Consider the following 23313-nt stretch of genomic DNA (forward strand, 5'->3'; position numbering starts at 1 on the left):
GATATTTGCAATCAGGCAAGGCTCTTAGCCATAAGGCACTGATGAACAAAGCTGACCCTCAATAAATTTTGTTGCATGAATCAATGAATAAAATAATGATTGAAGGAATTCAAATTAAATTATTATTAAATCAGAATCTTTAACTCTTACTCATTAGTGAATCAAGACAAGTTAGTTCCATATCTTCTCAAAGATCATTTAAGTGTCCATATTAATCTGAATATCATTTAAGGTGGTAGCTAGATAAGTACATGGAGATTTATTACACTTTTCAGTTTTGTAAATATTAGAAAATTTCCATACTTAAATTTTAAAATCAATCAATCCTAGATCTTAAAACCTGCAACGAATAGGTCCAACCCCATTCCATTTTTGAGCACAGCCAAACTGAACTTAGAGAGATCAAACAGAACTCTGAAATAGTGACTTAGAACTTTTAAAAAATGTAACTAAAACCATCTTTTCAACAAACTAGTGGGACAAATTTATCCAATGAGTCCCTATAAATGTAAGTGGCAAACCAGGAGAAAAGGATCTAATTCGCTTTTAAAATGTGGCACCTGACTATCCAATTCCAGAATCTGAATATGTAAGTTCAACAGATGTTAAATGCACATTTGAAAAAGTTTTAGATTACATGGTATTTTAGATTACAAGTATTATTCTGCACATAATCTATTAACAGTTTTATTGCTACACTTTGGAAAGGAATAACCCTTTATTAAATACCTACTATGGGTCGGGAACAATGCGAGGTGTTGCCTCAACTTGTCCTCACAATGGTCTTAAGAGATGGGTTACTACTCCATGAACAAACTGAGGTGTAGCAAACATAAGTAACTTATCAAAGTTACACAACTGTTATCAGTAAGCTTGGGGGTGAAGTGATGATATATTAACAATTCCATTCTCACACTAATTCAAACTTAGACCTCTTTCCTCAACCTCTGACATTTCTTTCCTCTGTCCCCTCCCCTCCATTTCCCTCCCTTCTCCTCCCTCCCTTTCTTCCTTCCTCCTGTGTCACAGAAAAGTAGAAACAACCAAAGGAGACCTTTTGCATGTTCTCACCTACACCTCTACCTGCCTTCCTTCCTACTACCATGGATGAACTGCCTAGGCCCCTACCTCAGACCAGCACCTCCTTTGTGCATTCAGGGGCTGACTTTTTTTTTTTTTTAAGATTTTATTTATTTATTTGACAGAGAGAGAGATAGCGAGAACAGTAACACAAGCAGGGGAAGGGGGAGAGGGAGAAGCTGGCTTCCCGCTGAGCGGGGAGCCCGATGTGGGGCTCGATCCCAGGACGCTGGGATCATGATCTGAGCGGAAGGCAGACGCTTAACGACTGAGCCACCCAGGCGCCCCCAGGGGCTGACTTCTTGCTGACTCAAGGGCATCACTCAAGCAATTCTCTCCCATTTTCAGCTTTCCCTCTTACTGGATTAGTTGCATGAGCACACAAAGATACTGAAATACTGCTCATTTAAAGAAAAACGGGAGGGGGGCACCTGGGTGGCTCAGTCGGTTGAGCATCTGACTCAGTTTGGGCTCAGGTCATGATCTCAGGGTCCTGGGATCGAGCCCCATGTTGGGCTCTGTGCTGGCGGGGGTCTGTTTGAGGATTCTCTCCCTTTGCCCCTCCCCTGCTTGCATGTAGGCACTCTCTCTCAAATAAATAAATCTTTCTAAATAAATAAATAAATAAAAATAAACCCTCTTTCGATCTTATACTCCCTTCTAGTTACTACACCATTTTTCTGCTCCTCAAAATGACTGTCTATGTTCTTGCTGTCCAGTTCCTCTCCTCCCATTCCCTCAAACCCACTCCAATCAGGCCCTCAGGCCCCACCACTCCACGAAAGCAGTTTTTGAGGTCACCAATGATCCTCTTGTTGCTAAATCTATTGGTAAATTTTGAATCCTCATCTTTCAAGAGCTTGTGACAGCATTTGAAACAGTTCATCAACTCAGTCCTTTTTTTTTTTTTTTTTTTAAGATTTTACTTATTTGACAGAGAGATAGAGAGAGCACAAGTAGGCAGAGCGGCAGGCAGAGGGAGAGGGAGAAGCAGACTCCCCGCTGAATGGGGAGCCTGATGCAGGACTTGATCCCAGGACCCTGGGATCATGACCTGAGCTGAAGGCAGACGCTTAAGGACTGAGCCACCTAGGCGCCCTCACTCCTTTTTGAAATAGCTTTTTCACTTGGTTTCCAGGACTCCATTCCATCTGGTGTTCATGCTATCTTTCAGGTTACTCTTTCTTAGTTTCCTTGCCAATTCCTCATTTTCCCCTCAAATCTTTGGCATTCCCCAAGTCATAGTATTTGGACCTTTTCTTTTCTCTATCTACATTCACACCCTTGGTGATTTCATCCAGCCTTCTGTCCTAAATATTATCAACTTGAGGAGAAACTAAGTTGTGGTAATATAAATCAGAACAACAGCTGCCTCTGGGCAGTAGCCTGACTAGAAAGAGGTACAAGGGAACTTTCTGGGGTACACAAATGCTCTATACTTGATTGGGATTACACAGGTGTATATGTTTGTCACAAGTCATTGAACTTAATATCTGTACATTTCAGAATATAGAAAGCATACCTCAATAAAAATAAATAAAAAGGGAAAACCTAAATAAATATCCTCTACATGCTGATAGCTCCCAAATAATTATTCGCAGACCTACACACTCCCTGAAATTACAGACTCACACATTCAACTTTCTATTTGATGCCTCCACTTGGATGTCCAATAGGTATCTCAAAGTTTACATATCCATAACCAAACTCTATCTTCCCCTAAATCTGCCGCTCCCACAGGCCTCTCCTTCTTAGTTAATGGCAACTGAATCATGTTAGGCCCAAAACTTAGGAGTCATCTCCCCTCTTCTCTTTCTCTCACATCCAACATCCTGTCCATCAATAAAAATTTCAGAATAGAACCAGAACCACTTTCACAGCTACCAACGCTGGATTATTACCACCACCTTCAAACTGATCTTCTTGTTTTGGCCCTTGCCCCCTTGGCCTACTCCTGCCAGTCTCCTCCCAACATAGCAGCCAACAGGAGTCTTTTAAAATGTTAGGTTATAGGGCGCCTGGGTGGCTCAGTCATTAAGCGACTGCCTTCGGCTCAGGTCATGATCCCGGGGTCCTGGGATCGAGCCCTGCATCAGGCTCCCTGCTCGGCTCTCCCACTCCCCCTGTTGTGTTCCCTCTCTCGCTGTGTCTCTGTCAAATAAATAAATAAAATCTTTAAAAAATAAATAAATAAAATAAAATGTTAGGTTATAAACATCACAATAAGAAGAAAACTGATCAATTTGACCACATAAAATTAAAACATTTTTGTGTAGGAAAAAATTAGCCATGTAAAAAGAAAAATGATAAACTAGGAAAGAAGAAAGGTTAATATTCCTACTATATAAAGATTCTGAAAGTAGAGAAGACACTGAACAACAACTCTATGGAAAAATGGAAAAGAAATATGAAATGTCCACAGAAAAAGATATTCAAATGGCTCTTAACAAATGGAAAGATGCTCAACCACATTTATAATAAGGGATATGCAAATTAAAACTATGCTGAGATACCATTACATATCTATGAGATTGGCAAAAATCTAAAAGTTTATGGCTATGGGGAAATAACACTCTGTACATTATTAGAGGAATGCCCCCCACCCCTTCTTTCTCTCTCTCTCTCAAAAAAATATATATATTTATATATATACACACACACATATATATAATAAAATAAATAGACTATAAGAAGAGTAGAAGAGACAGGAATTGAAACTAGATTTCTCTGATTTTACCTTGTTTTATGTATTCAACTTTGGAATCACATAAATGTTTTATATAGTTATTAAAGAAAATCAGAAGTGCAATCTCTAAAAATAAAAGCAAAATGAAATGAACAAACCTAAGTGTAATATTGAGTTGGCATTTAACTACAAAGAGAGAAATTATTTTAAGTAACTTTATCACAAAGCAATTTGACTGTACATTCCCTAATGGAACATATCAAAAGGGCAAAAAAAAAAAAAAAATCTTAAACTGTTTTTAGTAATCACAGTGTTAGTAATCATGGTGATATTTCTATTCTGGAACCAAGATTTTCAGCATAAGAGAAAAGATACATAAACATAAAATCAAAGTAAACACTCTATAATCCTAAATTCAAATAGGAATTTTCAGCATTAACTCATAATGTATTTCCTCTTAAATTTATCTTTTTCTGAGCTCTATCCACTGAAAGGCCTACAAGGAACAAAACCAACCCAGTGAGCACCTCTAGAGTTCAAGTTTTGGTCTTTCAATGCCATTTATCACTAAAAAAGAATCAAGACTCTCTAAACAAATGGCTAATTCTGGCCAGATCTGGAGAAGGAAATATGTAAGAATCAAGCATTTATCCTGTCTTTCTTGTAGGGACTATATCTGAGAATAACCAAATAATAGATTAGGAAAAGTTGTTCTTTATATGAAGACCAATAAAATTAGAATCACTATTTTGCAACTCCTAATGAAATAATTCATCTAGGTAAAGCCTATCAATGACCACTAAAACCATTAGAAGAAAAGCTGATGGGAGTAACTTAATAATGGGTGAACAACACCTAATTCTACCATCAATCTGAACATCATAAAAAAGACAAGAAGTCGTTCCATATTTCCTGATATGATGCAATATGAAGTATAGATCAGCACATACAAAATATTCTTATCATAAAATCAAACTTCAATCTTAGCAAGTTTTAGATCCAATCCCCTGTTTACAGGAAATAAAGAGGGCAGAGGAACATATTAAATGAGACCACAGAGATACAATTAGCAAAATCTAGAATGTAGGAAATTCAATAAGACAAATGACCCAGTTCCTTAAATAAATTACAAGGAAAAAAAGTAAAGGAGAATCTATAGATTAAAAAGGAAATGGAACACGTCAACCAAATGTGTGGACCTTAGATCTAGACCTGAACGAACTGGCAAAAGAAAAAGAAAGAAACGTTTGAGACAAACAGGGAAATGTTTGTTAATACCAAAGAATTCCTGCTAAGTTTCTGGAGAGTAGTACTATTGCAGTTTTCTTATGCATTAAAAAATACACAAGTATTTAGGTATGAAATTATACTACAGCTGGGATTTGCTTAAAATTAATCTGGTGGGGGGGGGGGGCGTGCCTGAGTGGCTCAGTCGGTTAAGCATCAGACTCTTGATTTCAGCTCAGGTTGTGATCTTGGAGTCATGGGATAGAGCCCCAAGACAGACTCCGAGCTCAGCGTGGAGTTGGCTTGAGATTGTCTCTCTCCCTCTTCCTCTGCCCCTCCACCCAGCTTGAGTGCTCACTAAATAAATAAACAAAATCTTAAAAAAAAAATCGGGGAGGCGAGGGGAGGTAAATGGAGAAAAGACACAAGGCTGGCCATATGCTGATAACTGCTGAAGCTGGGTGATGAGTGTACAGGAGTTCATCATACCACTCTTTATTTTTGTATATGTTTGAAATTTTCCATAATAAGAAGTTGTTTAAATTTAACCTGGGGGGGCGCCTGGGTGGCTCAGATGGTTGAGCATCTGCCTTCGGCTCAGGTCATGATCCCAGGGTCCTGGGATTGAGCCCACATCGGGCTCCTGGCTCCTGGCTCAACGGGGAGCCTGCTTCTCCCTCTCCCTCTGCCTCTCTCCCTGCTCATGCTCTCTCTCTCTCTCAGTCTCAAATGAATAAATAAAATCTTTAAAAAAAAAACATTTAAATTTAACCTGGGGGGGAGTAAGTAACTTATCAATCACATCCCTACTCCGATCAAATCACCTTACCCAGTAAAAATTAAGTTCCTTACAAGATCCTCCATGATCAGCTCTCTCACCACCTCTCTGAGCCTACTCTTCTCTTTTTCTACTCTAGTCAATAAACATCCTTCCTTGCTATTCTTTGGATACATCAGGCACACTTGATTCACAGAACCCTCGCTCTCCTTCATCTTAGGACACCCATTTTCCAGTATCTCCCTGGCTCATTCCTTCAGAACTCTGCTCAAGCATCACCTTCCCAATGAAGGCCTTTCCTGATCACCATATAAAAAATAGCAAAATTCCCTACCTAGCATTCCTTATCCCCCTTACCTGAATATATTTTTTGCTTTGCCACTTATCCCATTGTGACAATACTGGGTTTGTTTACTCTCTATCTCCCCCACAAGATCCATGAGGGCAGGGACTTTTGTCTTGTTCACTGCTGTATCTGCTAGGCCTACAAGGGCCTAGCTGTCCTTGCATATTTTCGGAGCTAAATAAAACCTTGTTAAATGATTAACTATGGAAGAGAAGTAGAAAAAATAGCTGCGGGGATAGGGAGGCAGAAGAGAGGGAGGAAAGAGAGAGCAAATGGGCACAAAGAAGCAGAAATGAGACGGGGGCTGGTAATGAGAGCCTCTTCTCCTGGTTCCAAGCCATTCATAAGGCACAGCTGTACCTCCTGAGTTGCTCAACTTCAAGCTGCTCTTCAACTTCACTTGCTCTACGTCATTTGCAGCTGAAAAGTTCTAACCAATATAAACAGTTGGAAATCCCCAACAAACAGAGAACTGAAAGAACAATAGCCTAGAAATTTAATTATCATCAGGCTTATGAGAAAGCACATACGATAGCATTAGGAAGATGGGAATGCATATTAGAACTAATAAGGATTCAGTGAGTGACTGACTGGATACAAAACAGATATATAAAGACAATAGATTTCCTCACAAGAGCAGTAAGAAAGTTATGCGGAAGAAGATGTTAATTACAAGGATAGCACAAAATACAAAACATCTGGAAATAATCTTAATAAGATGTAAAAGTGCAGGAACAATATGGAGACAAGACAAAACATTGCATTTATGTACTATTTGTACATACAAAAAATATCATAAGAGGTATGTTTAGAATATTTTAAAATATATATACCTATATAAATAGAATCTAGAAAAATACATCAAAATGTTAACAACAGCAGTTCCTCTGAAAGTGAGAATATTGGTAGCTTATCTTCATTTTTATATTTTCTTTCAGATTTCCTGTAAAGAAATTTTCTTTTAATATAGAGGTCTTGGCAACCTTCCTGAACCCTGGCCATCGCTGACACAGAGGAGGAAAGGAACAAGGGAACACAAAGCCTCCTCAATACCCAAAGCTCCAGAAGCAGCTCCTCTCTGCCAACAGTATGGGAGAATGGGAGAGAGTAGAAAGACTACAGTCTTTGGGGTAGGACTGGCCAGGAGAAGAATTCTGGCTTTGCCACTTACTATTTGTTTAAGTAAGTAACTTGAAAAAGTTACTTAGCCTCTGGGTTCCAGTTTTCTCACATATAATATAGAAATATTAACAGCTAAGTTGCTGGATTTGCATGAAGAGGAAGTAAACTTAGGGGCTGGCATACTTATATGCCCGTGATCCCCAGCACTGGTTAGTCATAAGAATCACCCAGGGAGCTTCTGAAAAATATAGATTTACGGACCCTGATCTCTATCTTTTGAATTAGGAATTCCACAGGTAGGGCTACAGATTTATATGGAAGCCATTATAACATGCACTTTTGGATGCATTTCTGATTTTTACACAGTCACTGTATCTGGGAACTGCTGTTTTAACCAATACTAGAAGTTACATAAAGAAAACTTCAGGAATATTCATAAATAACTGATATACACACTACATTGTTTGTGAGTTACTATTTAACTTCATGTGTAAATAGCTTTTCCTTCTCACTAGACTTCAAACTTCTTGAGGGCAGGGATCACGTATTCCCCAAGCACCTAGCATAGAATTACTATGCACACAGAAGGTATGGAAGAAACTCTTGTTGAATGACTCAGTGAATGAGTAGTAATAAATTTTGTAAAAAATATACCAACACCATTTCAAAACAATAAAATTAAAAATACCGAGGCTTGGGGCACAGGGCTGGCTTGTCAGAAGAGCACGCAACTCTTGATCTTGGGGTCATGAGTTCGAGCCCCATGTTGGATGTAGAGATTACTTAAAAATAAATAAATAAAAAATAAACTTAAAATACATTTTAAGATTTTATTTATGTGTGTGTGTGTGTGTGTGTGTGTGTGTGTGTGTGTGTGTATGCACCAGGGCTTGATTTGACATTGTTCCTGACAAGCTGTCTTCCAATGACCACCTTCACATTTACCCATGCAGCTCTAGCTACAAAAATACTACAAGGATCTTACTCTAAGGTATTCTCTTTATCATGTGATCTCAGGGCATAAGGCTCAGTAAGTTCATAGAGAACTTCAGGATATGGACCAGACAGCTTCTCAGATCCCTTCCAACTTTTCTATGAAAAGACTGCATTTCTGTTGTATCTTAAAAGATGGACGGGATGTAGAAAAACATTCCAGGGGAGGTCATCACATTCATAATAATGACTTTTCTAGTAGGGAATAAAATAAAAAATAAGAAAAACAGATGAAAGGATTTTTAGCAAAATGTAAACAGCAGAAAAAGAATGAGAGAATGAATAAATGATAACCTAACCAAAATTCCCAATGAAGATCAAAAGGATCTGACTGTGGCATTTCTTGCCAAAAGAGAGTATGTGCTTAAGAGATGTATGCAAACAGAGTGGCTGCTCAGTTTGCCAGGTAGATGTTTACTGGACTGCTGACTCCACTTTTCTAACACATTTCAGGACACCCAGAGTGCCAACCTGTGGTAATGATGGAACCCAGCTGAACAGAGAATTCAAAACTATTCCTCTGTGCATTGATGAGGTTCACTGGCCTGGCTCAAGGTCAACATCTCGAAGAGTGGACAAGTATATTAAGAAGGAGCTTTTCCAGCAGTAGGATCACAGGGTCAATTACTGAAATCTGTGAGAGAAGGAAATAAGAGGGATGGAAACTGAGGGAGAGAGAAGTATACACAAATAATGAACAGTATGGCTCCAAATGAAAGCAAAAAGGAGGCTATTTATTTCTCTAGCACATTCTGTGAAACACTAGAAGTTAAAGTGGATTAGACTTTAAGGAGTAAGTGGGAAATGTATCAAAATTTAAGTTGAAGAACTCACATTGTAAAGGGGATTAATGCAGTTATATGTGAGGTGCTCTATTCATCCTATTTATTTGTAATTGTTTTAAGATAAGGAAGTGAAGGGTGCCTGGGTGGCTCAGTTGGTTAAGGGACTGCCTTCGGCTCAGGTCATGATCCTGGAGTCCTGGGATCGAGTCCCGCATCCGGCTCCCTGCTCAGCAGGGAGTCTGCTTCTCCCTCTGACCCTCCCCCCTCTCGTGCTTTCTCTCTATCATTATCTCTCCCAAATAAATGAATAAAATCTTTAAAAAAAAAAGATAAGGAAGTGAAGAAGGCAAAACAAAGGGTAACTGGAGAGATGAGGTTAGATAAACGGCTCTATATTCATTAAGAAAAGATTAATAGAAAAGGCATTAGATACATGAAAAATTTGAAGAAAGTGGACAAGATAAACAATATAAAGGTTTTCAGTTTGTGATAAATACAAAAGAGAAGTATTAACTAGATCAACAGAAAAGGCCAGCCTAGAGAGATTTTTAAAGTATCAAGAGCAAAACTAAATAGATATTCAAGGAGAACTATAGGAAGACCTAGAAATGAGATGTAAGAAGTGAATGAGGTTTCTGGTTCTACACAGTTGTCATTTAGAAGCAATTATTAAGAAAATCATACCCACTGAGCACACCTGGGTTTACAACCACAGCAGGAGAAAGCAATAACCATTTTATATAGTTTCTTTAGCAGAGAGAGATTGGCCTTTAGTTGCAGACAGAGCTAGATACAAAATATGGCTCTCCTGCACTATCACTTTCTGGGCTTATCACTTTAGCAAGTTAAAGCTCTCCGAGTCTCTGTCTCATCTGTTAACAACAGCAATAGCTATACCTTATAAGATCACTGCATTGGAGGTAATGTGTATAAAGTGCTTAGAACAGCACTAGATAGGTGCTGATGTTAATATAATAATCATTAATATTGTTAGTTTTATAAGTATTATGTAGCAATGGAGTCAGTCAACAAAAATTAATTGGACATCTATTATGTGCCAGGGTGGTAGTAGGTGCTGGAAGACATAGAGGACAGAGTGCAGATATTTCTTTGAAAGGAGGAAAAAAGAAAATCTAGGACACATGAGATAAACATTAGAAAATACTTCAATAGCATTTTATTTTGATATTTTTTAAAGTTTTCTCTTCCTGCTGAGATTGAAGATTTGAAAATATGTAATATGGTCAGCTTTTTACTACACATACCATATGAACACAAACTACAAATGCTAATAATACCAGCAACATAATGCTTGTTAAGCTAAAGGAAAAGAATTAGTGTATATGCAAAATAGATTGTTAATGTGGCCACTAACAGGCAAGGGAAAGTCTAGGTTGGAACTGCCAGGAGGAATCTATAACCCAGAGGCCCATCCAAAACATAGGTATTCCTTAACCCTAAGAACAAGGTACAGGCATTTTGTAAAAAGTGTGCTCTGCACACACCAATTCCTGTGACCCAGAATGAAGAGTGACCAAAAACATAAGACCTAAAGAACACACAGCTTCAGAGGGCCCAGGGCACCCAAGTGAAAGCATTCAAAGCTCAAAACACAAGAGGTATCTGCTCAGAGGATTTAAAAAGATGAATTAAATAATAAAAGCTCTTATTTAATAATATAAACTAAATATATAAATCTCAAATTAACAATTAAAATTATTTCCATTTACCTGATTGCTTAGAATTTCTTTCTTTCCACTGAATATTTTTGCATTTGATCTGGTTTTGTCTCTCTTTTCGGAGTCGTTCTAATCTTTGAGCTTGAAAAGAAATATTATAACTATAAGTTTGTCAATGAAAGTTTACTATAAACAAAGACATAATTAACTACCTTTATATGAATAAAGATGTTTTATATTGCATATGTAGGGAAAAAGTCATAAAATTTTAAAGGTGGCACCCCTGAAAAGCAAATACCAACAAAAACATGAAAATATTCTTGATTTATAATTGAAATTAGAGGATATAAAACATTAATAGAGATCATAAAGATAGTATTAACATGGAAGAGAATAATAAAATGTGAAAACTTCTGTGATTAATATGACATTTCATTATATAAATCATTAATAACGGTCTTAAAGGAATTTTAATGCACAAATGAACTGAAGTGAATATTACATTACAGGAATAAAATTACTGTTATGAATTACTCTACCCGTTTCAAAAATTAAAGATAAATGAACTCAGACTAGACTATTAAAGTTTTAAATATAAAATCCTTTATCTAAAAATCATGAAAATTATAAAATGTCAAAGCTATATAAATTAGCATAGCTTTTCCTCAGTGGGCTGAAACAGTTTATAGGTAGTAAAATAAATGATTTGTATCTTTGTAACATTAGTCAAATCTTAAAAAGAATAATTTTTCTTATACAAAATTTTAAGATATGCTGAAAGGATTAAAAAGTAAATTCTTTGGTCACTAGGACACCCCATAACTGTAATTATTAGCATCTAAGTGCTATCTTAAGAAATTCCAACAACAATAACAAAAGCATCACCTAAAATCATGCATTTGTGAGATTATATTACCACTGGCTGATCAACCTTCAAAAATCAATGAACTGATCTTTTAAAGAAATATTGTTCAGCATACATTAACAACTACTGCATATGGAAACCACAATGGAAAAGAAAGTCCTAATTGATGCCATTTCTTGAGATTAGTTTCCTCTGGCTAATCTTCAACTTCCTTTCCTGGCACAATGCTAACAAAAAATAAATAAGTAAATTTCTCTTTCAACCTCTTGCAAGGTAGGAAATCATACATGCTTGCCTTAGCACTGTGGTAGGGAAACACTGAAACTGATCTTGCCATAAATGTAAACTGTGCCGGCAAAAGCATTCTGACAATGTCACTATATCTAACCAAACTCCATTGAAGGAAAATACATTCAACTGCAATTAATAAATGTGAAGGGTACAGCCAAAGTAATATAATCATAAAGCTCTCAATTTAGCAGCATTCTCCTACTGAAATCCATTCAACCTGTCATATAAGATATCATCTCAATAACTTGCAAGGAAGTCAGTTTCAACTAGAGAACTGAGAACCAATGGTTCTAAATTATATTCAAACCTTCACTCAAATCCTATTTTGATAAAAGTTCCTTGAGATACTGGGAAATGCTATTAATTATTTTCATCATAAGAGCAAATTATTCTTTGGAGATGTCACAGAATGCTGAATTCTGAACCAAAACCTTAACATGCCTTGCACTATATATTGTATCCTGCAGTACTCCTTTATGTGCATTTTACCTTTGGACCACAAAAATAAACATGCAAATATTTTCAATGTTCTGCCACATCTCCTATCATTACTTTTCCTGGGAGTTAGCAGGTTACTGCTACTAGATTAGTAGAGATATTTTCTGATTACCTAAAAAAAAAAAAAACCACCTCCTAGCACACCCTGTCATATTAGAACTACATTACATATTCTAAATAATTTATCTAAGTAAAGGCCTTGGTTCATCCCATTCCCCTTGAAAGGTTTCCAAAACACGTAAGCTGGAAAATGGGCAATGATAAGCTTTCAAAAGCTAATGACTGAATATGTACGTACCAAAGTCTGGCTTTTTCAAGCCACAAAGATCAAAGGGTAGAGATCAACTTAAGAAAATAAAGATAATATATCAAAAACAGGGGCATCTTTTCTAGTCTCACACCCAATGTAGGAATTTCTATTAAAAGCAGCCCTAACAAATATTCAGCTATTTACCTCCAATCCCTCCTAGCCCCCCATAAGCCTTCCAGGGCCAAGAAATGGCTCCAGCAGCAGCACTCCTTGGCTGGTCAGCTCTCTGTATTAAAGGTTCTTTATTATGTCAACCTGAAACCTGCCACCCAGGTAGTCTACCCACTGGGACTAATGTTGCTCTGTGAAGATACTCAAAATAAGTCTACTTCCCTTTCTACATGAGGACTTTTGAGAAACAGAATATCCAACATGCCTCTCATAGCCACCTTTTTCATCTATTCGTCTTCTACTTCCTTCTGATAGCATCATTCCAGAGGCGCTCTCCATTCAGTCATGGAGAGGGAGATGTTGTTTAGACTCGCTCTTACTGTAATACATGCATGTTCCTGTTAATACACGGAAACTTTCCCCATTAAACCTATTCCAACATTATGCATTATTCTGTAAGATTACTGACTGATTTACAGTTCAGAAGACATGACTAAAAGGCAATGTTTACCTGTATTTGAGCGTCTTCTAATACCAAAGTCCCAACTTGAGGTAATATCGACTGACTGGGCATATACATAGCCCTGAGTCTCGCCATTGCTTCCCTGAATTTCTGACCCACTGTCTCCAGGCATTGAAGGAGGATGAATCTTCTCTAGGTCAACATCATGATCAATGAGAACCATCTCACACATTCCTGTGTCATCACTGGTCACATGTGACTGTCGAATATGAGCTAGAATGATAGTTGGATTGTCCAAGAAGGCCATCCTTTCTGTGGGCCAATTTCCTTAAAAGGCTATTTTCTCCTCTTCATATTGTTTCACGTGCTCACCTCCCTAGAAACATGATGTACACAGCAATATTTAAGAATAAGGAAGAAAATGACTGAATCATTTTTCAAACAAATTCAAATTAGTAAAATGCTACCTTGAAAATCAACATTTATCCTTGTACCTAGGAGCTTACAAGGATTAAGTCTAGGCTGAAAGGAAATCCTTATAAGCACTAGGGGCTACAGCTCTAGTCAATGAGATCTCCATGGTATCAGAGAGGATGGCTTCCTCTCTTGCAATACAAATTAATAGTGACTCCTTAGGCCACTCAAAGCACATAATTACTTTTAAAACAATAAATTTTCCTTTCTTTCTCCCTTCATTCCCATGCAGTCTCCTCAATACTTTATAAGGTCACGGGGGGACAAGTCGTATTTTCCTCAAATTATGTGCTAAAGTATGAAACTGCATTTCTTTCATTTACATTTCCCCCTCTTTATCATATGGCTGTGAGGTAACTAAAAGAACACAGACAATACTTTGAGTTACTAGGAATTAAAAAAAAAAAAATGAACCACCAAAGTAATTTTGTTCAATAAATACATTTTCCTTTCTTCTGGTTTAAGATAGTATTGTGCTTTTATTTTATTTCATTTAATTTTAGGGGGGCAGGGTGGGGCAGAGGGAGAGAGAGAATCCCAAGCAGGATCCACACCCAGTGCAGAGCCCAGCACAGGCTCGATCTCAGGACCCTGAGACAATGACCTGAGCTGAAATCAAGAGTAGGATGCTTAACCGACTGAGCCACCCAGGCGCCCCAGTATTGTGCTTTTAAAATAAACTTTATTAATCAAACTTCCCTGCTTCCAAATTAATTTCTTATTTTAGAAACCTCATTGTAAGAACTGCTTCCTGAATCCTGTTGAAACTAAAATGATGTTTATTCTGGGAACAAGATGGTACCTCCTCAGTTAAATGGGAATATTCAAGGGGCACCTGGGTGGCTCAGTCGTTAAGCGTCTGCCTTCAGCTCAGGTCATGATCCCAGGGTCCTGGGATCGAGCCCCACATCGGACTCCCTGCTCTGTGGGAAGCCTGCTTCTCCCTCTCACGCTCCCCCTGCTTGTGTTCCCTCTCTCGCTGTGTCTCTGTCAAATAAATAAATAAAATCCTAAAAAAAAAAAAAAAAAATTTAAATGGGAATATTCAAAAAAGAAAACATGGTAGTCTCCCCTCATCTGTGGTTTCAATTTCTGCAGTTTCAGTTACTCGTGATCAACAGAGGTCCAACAGCAGATGATCCTCCTTCTGATGTATCGTCAGAAGGTCAATAATAGTAACCAGGGGCACCTGGGTGGCTCAGTTGGTTAAGCGTCTGTCTTTGGCTCAGGTCATGATCCTAGGGTCCTGGGATCAAGTCCTGAATCAGGCTCCCCGGTCAGTGGGGAGCCTGCTTCTCCCTTTCCCTCTGCCACTTCCCACCCCGCTTGTGCTTTCTCTCTGTCAAATAAATAAAATCTAAAAAAAAAAAATATATTAGTAGCCTAATGCCATGTCACAATACCGATGTCATTCACCTCACTTTTGTCTCATCACGTAGGCATTTTATCATCTCACATCATCACAAGAAGGTCGATTACGGTACAATAAGATATTCCGAGAGACCACATTCATGTAACTTTTATTCCAGTATATTGTTATAATTGTTCTGTTTTATTTTTGTTGTTGTTAATCTCTTAGTCTAATTCAAAAATTAAATTTTATCATAGCTATGTATGTGTAGGAGAAACAACAGTTCACATGGGGTTTGGTACCATCCATGGTTTTTCAGGCATCCACTACGGGTCTTGGAACTCACCCTCTGCAGATGAAGGGGGACTACTGTATTAGAGTACACTGGTCAGGATAAGGACCGACAGGTAGAAATGGGTTCAAATCCTGACCCTACCACTTGCTGGCTATGTGATTTTGGTCAAAATAATCTTAACCTCTTTGAGCCTGTTTTCTTTCTTCATTAATAAAACGGGACTCCAGGAATGAGAGGATATAGAAGATAATGTAGGGAAAGTGCTCAAAAGAGTACCTGGCACATAATTAAATATTAGCTGTATTAAGAATAACAATGATGATGGTGAAAATAATCACTGCTAACTTCAGCCTTCAATTCTTGTTTAATGTAATCCTAAAATATATCAACATTCATCCTTCTTTAGTAAGTGCACAGCATGTAAAATAAATGTGTGCTTCCTTTCTGAGAGAGGACTCTACAGGTCACCCGAGTCACCTTCCTCCTTTAAAATCATTATGAGACGCAAGGAACATGAAAGCTGGACAGTCCCTAGAAGGTATTTATTTTTAGAAAGGCCTACAACACCAGACTTTCTTGTCATTTGTTTCTTCTAGAAATGGAACATAGGGGGAAATCTACTTAATAAATCATTATAACCAACAGAGCTTTTAAAAATTTTTGTCTAGTAACATTCTACTGACATCACTTGGTACTCTTAAAGATACTGAGATTAAGAGAAAGTTTAACTGAGGAACATCTCTAATCAAATGAATTACACTAATCTTCATTTTTTCCTTCAAATATATTTACTGAGTAGTTATTTTACACTGAGGCTAATGGGAAATGTCAAGGTAAGGCACCCCTGAATCAAAAAGTTTACAACCTAGGGGTGCCTGGGTGGCTCAGTTGGTTAAACATCTGCCTTCGGCTCAGGCCATGATCCCAGGGTCGTGGGATTATGTCCGCATCGGGCTCCTTGCTCAGCGGGGAGTCTGCTTCTTCCTCTGCCTGCTGCTCCCCCTGTTTGTGCTTGCTCTCTCTGACAAATAAATAAACAAATCTTTTTTAAAAAAAGTTTATAACCTAATACAGTCCTAGTGTATTTCCTAATATAATGAGATTCCTCCAAGTCTCAGAAATTTTAATGTCAGCCTACCATTTTAAGTGTATTAATCAGAAAACATTACAGAATTAAAGGGGAGCATTTAAATTTCACTTGTAAAAATAAGAATTACTTATAAAACCACAAAGAGATGTATACAATCATGGAATTACTTATAAATGAGAATATTTGTTTTGTAACAAAATCATAGCATCACAGATGGTCAAAACTGCCAACACCCTCATAGCAATCACTGGGTCTCCCCCAGGACAGTAAGGCAACTAGGCGCTAGCAGAGGGGACAGGTGCTTTCAATTTCATACTGAATAACTCTCCCTTGCAAAAAACAAGGGCTTCAGTGAGAACCAACACATTTAATGGGTGTTCTGGCACCAACAAGTCAAATAGCAAAGGGCAAAGAAACAAAAGTATACTTAAGTACCCTCAACAGAATATACATATGCGTGTGTGTGTATATACACATACATATATATGTATGTATGTATGTATTTATATATATATATATATATATATTTATTTTTTTTTTTAGGAAAATAGATCTGCTCCATCACCTCTTATGAAGAAAAGAGTTATGGGCAAATACTTCTGAAGGCACACACCAAGTCCCTAACTTTATCCTTGTAGAACAGAGGCCCCCAAATCCCCAACAGGAGCAGACAATTTCTCTATTGGTATAGTACGACTTCATGCAATGAGGTATCTGAATGATTCACTCAACAAATATTATTCAATACCAATTCTGATAGGGAATTCCAAGAAGTGTGCCCTGGGAAATGTGCCTTCCACCTCCCATGACATGTACTTGAGGATTTAGGCTGTAAGTTCCACAGGGACAGGAGACACACCACCACATCCCTTCTGGCAACAAAGCATCTTACGCATGGCAGAAATTCGGTAAGAGTTGCTATCTGACTTCCAAGGACTATATAATTTTGTTGTAGAGATAAGTCATCTATGAGCATGTCATGTGTAAAGAAAGGATTGCCTTTTTTCCATTAATACAGATACAAGAGCTTCTCTTCAATATGCCTTTCAAAACTGTCACCTGGGGTGGCACCTGGGTGGCTCAGTGGGTTAAGTGTCTGCCTTCAGCACAGGTCATGATCCCAGGGTCCTGGGATCAAGCCTCTCTCTCTAATAAATAAATAAAATCCTTAAAAAAAAAAAACAAAACCTGTCACCTTGCAAAAACCTGTCACCTTGGAACACTATCAATTTATCCCAACACTACTTTTCAGAACCAAAAGGATGTTTTAAATCACTTTAAGAGCAGCAAATTATCATTTGAAGGTAGATTCGATTTCTAGGACAAAGATATTCCAAACACAGATGAAAACAAGTTATTCTCTCTAATCAGTTGTGTAAAGATCAAAGATTTTTAAAACATAATGTTGGCAGGGTTCAGAGAAAGGAGCCCTCTCATGCACTGTAAAAAGGAATGAAAATTGAGACTTTTTAGAGGGTAATGTGGTATCATCTATCAAAGTATAATGAGTACCTTTTGGGAAACCCTACTTGTAGGATTTGCCTTTAGGAGATAACTATGCAAAAATATTTATCTCAGGATTGTTTATTATACTGAAAATCTAAAAGTAACATATACATCCATCAGTGAGCAGTGTATCATGACACACACATGTAACAGAATACTACACAGTCATTAAAAATACCTGGTAGAGAATGGATAAACAAAATGTGGTATATACATACAATAGCCTTAAAAAGGAAGAAAATTCTGACACATGCCACAACATGGATGAACCCTGAGGAGATTACGCTCAATGAAGTAAGTCACAAAAAGACAAATATTGTATGATTCCACTTATATGAGGCACCTAGAGTAGTCAAATTCATAGAAAGTAGAATGGTGGATGCCAGGGGCTAGAGGGAGAGGGGAACGGGGAGTATTTATAATAAGTATGTTTAAGTTTGGAAAGATGAAAAAGTTCTGGAGGCTGATGGTGGCAATGGTTGCACAATGTGAATATACTTAATGTCACTGAACTATACTCTTAAAAATGGTTAAAATGGTAAATTTTGTTATATATTAATACAATTTTTTTAAATTAAATTTTTAAAAAATGTCTAGGAAATGCCACATTAAACAAAATTAAATAAGTTTTCTTCTTGCTGTTTAATTACAGACTTCTCAATGCTTTTAAACTACTAATGTGGGGCACCTGGGTGGCTCAGTCGTTAAGCGTCTGCCTTCAGCTCAGGTCATGATCCCAGGGTCCTGGGATCGAGCCCCGCATCAGGCTCCCTGCTAGGTGGGAGGCCTGTTTCTCCGTCTCCCACTCCCTCTGCTTGTGTTCCCTCTCTCACTGTCTCTCTCTCTCTCTGTCAAATAAATAAATAAAATCTTAAAAAAAACAATTAATGTATATTGTGAATCTCCAAGAGTGGGGAATCTCACAATGCAATATATCCCAAATCCCAAACTTATCTGATCCTTAATCATTTTTTCCTCCAGGAACACTAACACATATCAATGTATAAGAGATTCACAGGGGGCGCCTGGGTGGCTCAGTTAGTTAGTTAAGCGTCTGCCTTAGGATCAGGTCATGATCCCAGTTGTCCTGGGATCAAGCCCCCAAGTCGAGCCCCTGCTGAGCAGGGAGCCTGCTTCTCCCTTTCCTTCCCGCTTGTGCTCTCTCTCACTATCTCTGTCTCTCCCAAATAAAATCTTAAAAAAAGAGAGAGAGATTCACAGAACATGGTTTAGAAATGCTACTTTACATTTTTACAAATACTGTTTCTTTGGGCCTTGAACAAGACTTCCCTGGATGTTACCAATTCTTTTTTTTTTTTTTAAGATTTTATTTATTTGACAGAGAAAGACACAGGGAGAGAAGGAACACAAGCAGAGGGAGTGGGAGAGGGAGAAGCAGGCTTCCCATGGAGCAGGGAGCCCGATGCGGGGCTCGATCCCAGGACGCTGGGATCATGACCTGAGCCGAAGGCAGACGCTTAATAACTGAGCCATCCAGGCGACCCTGGATGTTACCAATTCTTGACTTGGAGATAACTGGTCCTTTTTATATACCTTTAGGTTACCTGGATAAACAATTTCAGCCTCCAGGAGGTCTGTTCCCCAAGATGCCCTACTTTCCACAGATTCTCCTACTTTCCAACTACAGGTTCCTTTCAAAGCATAGAGATTTGTTTTACAAAAATGAAAGCAAAAAGGACATCCACACAGAGTGGGAGGACATGAGATATCCCAAAGTGACACACAGTCATTTTTAATGTACTGGGTGGGTCTCCTTTTATACTTCATTCATTCGTTCAACAAATATTTATTAAGTTCCTACTATGTGCTAAGTGTTGTTCCAGGTGCAATTTAGATGCTATTACCACTTTACATAACAATTTGTGTGCATTAATAACCATGTAACTTGCCTGTGTTAACTTGGAACATGCCCTACACAGGGGAGTAAATTTTTAGTAGGTTTTAATGGTATCAAGTCTTAATACAAGTATATTTTTAATAATAGCTTCATACACATACACTCTCCAAACTTTGTTTGCAATGGCTTATAGAAAAACATAAGATACAACATAGTAAAAAAGTAAATGAGAAAAGTGGCAAAGGGTAAGTAACTCTGGATGAATGTTATAAGATCTTGTACATTTGCCACAGGAGGACTGCAGAATCTCAGAAGCAAAAAGCAATTATAATAACTAACTTTATTTATTACAAAAGCTAGACTTGCTCTTTCTTTTTTAGATGGATTAATTCATATAATTTTCAAAATAACTCTATGAGATAGTATTTTTGTCCCCATTTTACAGATGAAAAAACTGAAGCAAATAAAAAACCTGCCAAAGCTAGACAGCGAATAAGTCTGAGGAATGCATTATACAGCCTCCCAAAACAAAAAGGAACAAAGAATTGCAACAGTCATAATAAATGAGATTTTGAAAGATCCTGTTGTTGAGTTCTTTGGGTTCTGGGTCCCGAGAGAAATTTCTGTCAAGGGTCTTTGTGGAAGATGTAATATAGTAAATGTGTTATGCAGTAGACCAGACCCTTAGCCTCCCCTCAACTCATGCAACTGTGATTTATACAATAGCAAGAAATAAGCAATGCATATAATGGTTGTTCAAAAATAAAAGTCACAAAATTTTACACAAGAAAGAAACTTCAGAGATCACCTACTTGTTGACCTGAAACCACAGAGGAAAGGTTTACTTTAAATTCCAAGTTAGGTGTAAGCATCTTGTATCTTTTTAAAACCCTAAGAGATTCATGCAACTTTAGTTGCAAACAAAGTCCGTAACTGAAATATTCTGTTTCTTTAAATAACCCAAGCATGAGCAAATGAGCCCTCCCTATACTTCTTCACTCCCTAAGGACCTGAGATAGGTCTTAAACATGACTTAAAATGCTCGCATTCAGCCAATGATTAAAAGGAAATTCCCCTTCCTAGATTTTCAAAGCACTCTATACACCTACTTCCCTCTGCCAGACAGACTTCAAGCCCCTTTACCTGCAATCTGTGAAAACTTGTCTGAATAAGCAACAGCCTGAGGCTTCTCCAAGGTCTGCAAACTCCCAATCAAAAATTACTGCTGCCCCATCAATGTGTCATATAAATGTTGGCATGTTAATTGTGTATTTATAAGATTGTTAATGGTTAGTTAATTTACCTCCCACACTATTATTGTACTTGAAATGATTTAACGTCTGCTGAGGGAGTTAACAACATGTAACAGCAGATGCGAGATTTTTTTTTACCTTTCCTCACTGTACCCCGACTTCATGCTATTAGCATTAACTTCAAGTCAAACCTGATTCCTATACAGGATTCCTTAAGAGTGTTACAGAAGCACTCACATTTATTTTGCACAGCAAGGAATGACCATAACCTAGAAAAACAAAAGCCTTTTTACTATATACAAAGTCTTTCATGTATAAAAACCAACAGACCCCTTTACTAAGATTTGAGCATCTTTTTATCTAGTAAAGTTCAGAACTCATACCTCCTGGAATTTGAAAATCACTGAAATGACCAGTAAAATAAAACATACTTTATTGTTTTTAAATCTTTTTCTAACTCTAATATAACTTTAAATTAAATCTTCATTTATTTTTTAGACCAGCAAAAATTAAATTTTTTGTTCCTTTCGAGAATTAAAATCTCAATGTGAATATGCCTAATTTTATTAGACAGTAAATAGTGAGCTTCTATAGCTGGAAAGTTTAATTTTTCCTTTCAGAAAAGTACTTGCTAGACTCAAAACAACAGAAAAGAAATGCTTGTATCTTCTTTTAAATAATATGGGGATTCATTCACTAAACATCATTGAGAGCTAGGCACTGGGAATCCTACAAAAAATTATATGAACATTGGCCTGCACCTTCCAGAGGCTTACAAACTTCAGCAGATGAGCTATGCTGTATACATATATAAACGTAACTTAAGGCAATACATACTAACCATCAAATGAGACACTAAGTCTGTTTTCCAAGAGACAAGAAAGTTACAGAGGCTTTAGGAAGGAAGAAGGTCCCAGGGATGACCAGGCTTTCATTAGGCAGACACACAAGAACAGTAACAGATGATGTTACTGAACTCTTATTATCAGCTGTACTTTCAGGTAACAACATATTTCGTGCTTACAACCACCCCAAGAGGTAGGTATTAATATCATCCCCATTTTATAGATTAAAAAAATTAAGGCTTAAAGAAACTAAGTAACTTGTCCAAGATCACATGGTGGGTTTTTTAAAGGCCAGTCTTTACAGCTCCTCCTGTCAAGAGGAGGAGTCTATTTCCCCACCCCTTGAATCTGGCCTCACATTGTGATTTACTCTGATCAACAGAATGTAATGGAAGTAACTTCTGAAGCTCAGCCTCAAGAGACCTTGCAAATTTCTGCTGTCACTTTCTTTGGAACACATGTGAATCATTGAAAGAAGCTTGGGGAAAAAATAAATTAAAAAAAAAAGGACGCTGGGATAACAGACCACTTAGAGAGGCTCAGTTGTCCGTCATTCCAGCTATCCTGCTAAGGTCTCCTAATGAGTGACTGAGGCCATCTGGGACCAGCCAGACCCCCACCAACCTACCAGGAGACCAGGTTTTCCCTCCTGTAAAATGTCTCCTTTGGACCCTGACCCTTGATTTTTCTTGTACCACTAACCTCCACCTGAAATGTCTCTGAATCTTACCATCTGCCAAGATCCAGTTAAAGGGAGCCTGGTACAGTATAGTGCCTCTCAAACTTGTCCACGAACACACGTGAAGGGCAGAGGAGAGTGACCAGGAATCAAGGTATGAGAGAAGCTAGGAGGAGCCATCTAAAGCAACATGCTATAAGAAATTTATTTTTAGAATTCACTCATAGTTCCCATTCTATCCTATAATATACTGCACCTGTATTTGTTTTAACAGGAAAAAAGTTTTACCTTCGAATATATCACTAAAATTGATAGTCTAGGAATATGTGCCATGTTTACTTTTGGCTTCTAGTACTCCCTGGCACATACTGGGATTCTCATAAACTCAGTCTAAACAGCAAGGTCTAGTGGAGAAACACTGGATATCAGAAATATCTGATTTTGTGAAGATAAAATGGCATTTTATCAATGGACAACTCAAGATCTAAATTTTGCTCAACAAATGTTCCCTGTGACTAGTATGAAGAACAACTGTAGGGGCTCCCGGCTGGTTCAGTCAGTACAGCATGTGACTCTTGATCTCGGGCTTGGAAGTTTGAGCCCCACATTGAGTGTAGAGATTACTTAAAAATGAAATCTTAAAAAAAAAGAACAACTATAATTACTAATAACACCAAACTATATATAAAGTTGTAAGCACAAGTTAGAATAAAATCCCTGTTCTTATG

General features: G+C 37.6%; 1 protein-coding gene across 6 annotated transcripts in view; it reads right to left on the bottom strand.

The window, feature by feature from the left end:
* The window catches only part of MAPKAP1 (MAPK associated protein 1), a 236231-nt gene that overhangs the window by 194043 nt on the left and 18875 nt on the right, over positions 1-23313 (bottom strand). For 4 of the 6 annotated variants that reach the window (XM_032418387.1, XM_032418383.1, XM_032418384.1 and 1 more), the window contains 2 exons: positions 13283-13610; positions 10748-10837 (listed from right to left, as the gene is read on the bottom strand). The exons of 1 other annotated variant lie outside the window; for it this stretch is intronic. In XM_032418387.1, the coding sequence (XP_032274278.1) occupies positions 10748-10837; positions 13283-13541 (349 nt within the window). In that variant the 5' untranslated portion in view covers positions 13542-13610. Of the gene's footprint in view, positions 1-8703; positions 8767-10747; positions 10838-13282; positions 13611-23313 lie in introns of those variants that run through there. One more of the 6 variants, XM_032418389.1, reaches the window with a different exon arrangement.

Source organism: Phoca vitulina, unplaced genomic scaffold, assembly GCF_004348235.1.
Source record: "Phoca vitulina isolate PV1807 unplaced genomic scaffold, GSC_HSeal_1.0 scaffold21, whole genome shotgun sequence".
Taxonomy (NCBI): domain Eukaryota; kingdom Metazoa; phylum Chordata; class Mammalia; order Carnivora; family Phocidae; genus Phoca; species Phoca vitulina.